General features: G+C 42.6%; 1 protein-coding gene across 1 annotated transcript in view; it reads left to right on the top strand.

Annotated features, from left to right (window-relative positions):
- Positions 1–973: 973 nt before the first annotated feature.
- The window catches only part of LOC123969582 (multidrug and toxin extrusion protein 1-like), a 15,900-nt gene continuing 13,705 nt past the window's right edge, over positions 974–3,168 (top strand). Inside the window, exon 1 of the mRNA XM_046047124.1 lies at positions 974–1,364. Coding sequence (XP_045903080.1) covers positions 1,179–1,364 — 186 coding nt within the window. The 5' untranslated portion in view covers positions 974–1,178. The remainder of the gene's footprint in view (positions 1,365–3,168) is intronic.

Raw genomic sequence — 3,168 nt, 5'->3', positions numbered from 1 at the left:
TTAGGCAACTATTGTGATATCAATCGGTTTGAGTAATTTGTTTTTGAAAAAGTCAAAATTCTCTGATTCCACTTTCTTTACTCTTTTATGACAGTAAACCAAATATCTTTGGAGTTGCTGTGGACAATCTTGAGCTTCGGGAAAAATAATAATTCCCACCATTTTCTGACATTTCAGACCAAACAACTAATCAAGAAACTAATCTGCAATTAAAACAATCCTAGTCGCAGCTGTTGCTCAGGACACATCACTGTTGGGTGTGGTTAGGCAACTATTGTGATATCAATCGGTTTGAGTAATTTGTTTTTGAAAAAGTCAAAATTCTCTGATTCCACTTTCTTTACTCTTTTATGACAGTAAACCAAATATCTTTGGAGTTGCTGTGGACAATCTTGAGCTTCGGGAAAAATAATAATTCCCACCATTTTCTGACATTTCAGACCAAACAACTAATCAAGAAACTAATCTGCAATTAAAACAATCCTAGTCGCAGCTGTTGCTCAGGACACATCACTGTTGGGTGTGGTTAGGCAACTATTGTGATATCAATCGGTTTGAGTAATTTGTTTTTGAAAAAGTCAAAATTCTCTGATTCCACTTTCTTTACTCTTTTATGACAGTAAACCAAATATCTTTGGAGTTGCTGTGGACAATCTTGAGCTTCGGGAAAAATAATAATTCCCACCATTTTCTGACATTTCAGACCAAACAACTAATCAAGAAACTAATCTGCAATTAAAACAATCCTAGTCGCAGCTGTTGCTCAGGACACATCACTGTTGGGTGTGGTTAGGCAACTATTGTGATATCAATCGGTTTGAGTAATTTGTTTTTGAAAAAGTCAAAATTCTCTGATTCCACTTTCTTTACTCTTTTATGACAGTAAACCAAATATCTTTGGAGTTGCTGTGGACAATCTTGAGCTTCGGGAAAAATAATAATTCCCACCATTTCAGACCAAACAACTAATCAAGAAACTAATCTGCAATTAAAACAATCCTAGTCGCAGCTGTTGCTCAGGACACATGGGTGTGGTTAGGTGCACTGGCACAGACTCCTCTGTTAGTTATAAAGATAAACATTCACCAACCTTGTTTTATAGTTGGTGTCTGCTGAAGTTGAAGCATTCAAAATTAGACCTTGCTGACTACAGTAGGCTATAGACCTGGCGTTCAGTTATGGATGGTTCTGCAGAAACCGCGGTTAATGGCAAAAACGTGAACGAAGCCTTGGCAGCCGTTGAAGCGGCTTCTTCTGGTCAAGGCTCCACTGATGAAAGTTCCTGCCTGAAGCACATCCGACGCTTCATCCCGCTGAAAACGCAGGAAGACCTGAAGACACTTTTCACACTAGTGGGACCAATGGTATGTACCAGAGTGCCTCTATTTAGCCTGTACCCTCTTGTATGCATTCAAGTAACCTATACTATACATTTACAGTAGTAATGTGTGTTTGATACATGTATGTTTATTTATTTGCTCAGGAAAGACAGCTACTTGCTGCTTTTATTTCAGAGGGCGCCAGTGATGCAATGAAGATAAACAAAAACCTAATTCGTGCACAAATACGTTTTAGATGAAAATTGTAGTGGCACCATCCACCCATAACCAATCCCAGTTTACATCGGGCGAAAGGCGGGTACAACCTGCACAGGTCGCCAGTCCATCGCAGGGCATTGTAGTGGCACTTACGTACTAAGGGCCCGATTTACTAACATCCCGAATAAAGAGTACTAAATTGCGTGTGCATTCCAAAATATTGCACGTGTAATTGTAGTATCCGTTATGGATGATCAACTAAGAATTATTGCGTAGATGACGACAGGAGCAAACACAATGGAGGTGGGAGTATTTAAATGAGGGTTTTGCGTGTTTTAATGGTTTCTGCCATGGAGAGTTGGGAGCCACTGCGTAAAAACCTTGGTTTGTTTCATTCAGTGCGTCCCCAGTATGTGGAATTCATATCATAGAGAATATTAATTTCAAATGTTGATGCTTTCACAGATGACTGCTGACGTATTGCGGTAAGCGTGTCGACTCATTTCCGTTGCTTGTGTGTTGGTACCGTGTTGTGCTGCTCTCGCTAAATACCAGTTACATTTGTTTGATTACAGCGGCCAACTGTTCGCTAAACACTTATTCTTTACAGTAATTTTGCCTAAGCACTCACAGTTCTTTCCTTCTTTTAGTGACTGCTGTTCAATCTCATAGTTGTTCTAAAGTTTTGGTAACTGACGCTACAGTACTTTAGCTTAGCCGTTAGCGACTTTAGCTTAGCAGCTAGCGATGGCTTCTCCTTCTCCCTCTCTCTCCTACTTTCTCCTGCTCAGTGTGTCAGATGTTCAGTTACTCCTCTGCCTCCTTTAGCGGTAATGGTACATGTAATAAGTGTAGTTTATTTATAGACATGGAGGCGAGGCTCAGTGATTTAGAAGTCCGGCTCCGCACCTTGGTAGATCAGTCTTTAGCTGCTGTAGCTAGCCAGTCCCCGGTAGTCGGTGCGGATCGGCCTGAGTTAGCCTGTGGTAGCCGTCCCCTGTGCAGCCAGGAAAGGGGGGGGCTGGGTGACTGTCCGAAGGAGGAATAGTCGTAAGCATTCAAAGTCCACGGGGCATCATCAACCTGTTCACGTTTCTAACAGATTTTCCCCACTCAGCGACACACCCGCTGAGAAACCAACTCTGATCATTGGCAGCTCCATTTTGAGAAACGTGAATTTAGCGAAGCCAGCGGCCATAGTTAAGTGCATCCCTGGGGCCAGAGCGGGCGACATTGAGTCTTATTTGAAACTGCTGGCTAAGGATAAACGTAAATACAGTAAGATTGTTATTCACGTCGGCGGTAATGCCTCCCGGTTACGCCAATCGGAGGTCACTAAGATTAATGTTGAGTCGGTGTGTACATATGCAAAAACAATGTCGGACACCGTAGTTTTCTCTGGACCCCTGCCAAATCTGACCAGTGATGACATGTATAGCCGCATGTCGTCATTCCGCCGCTGGTTGTCGAGGTGGTGTCCAGCAAACGATGTGGGCTTTGTTGATCATTGGCAGACTTTCTGGGGAAGACCTGGTCTGATCCGGAGAGACGGCATCCATCCCACTTGGGAAGGAGCAGCTCTCATTTCTAGAAATCTGGCCAAGTTTATTAGTGGACCAAATCCATGACA

The sequence above is a fragment of the Micropterus dolomieu genome, linkage group LG04, assembly GCF_021292245.1.
Source record: "Micropterus dolomieu isolate WLL.071019.BEF.003 ecotype Adirondacks linkage group LG04, ASM2129224v1, whole genome shotgun sequence".
NCBI lineage: Eukaryota > Metazoa > Chordata > Actinopteri > Centrarchiformes > Centrarchidae > Micropterus > Micropterus dolomieu.
Note: the sequence above shows the minus strand (reverse complement) of the source record. Positions and strands in the feature narration are given on the sequence as shown.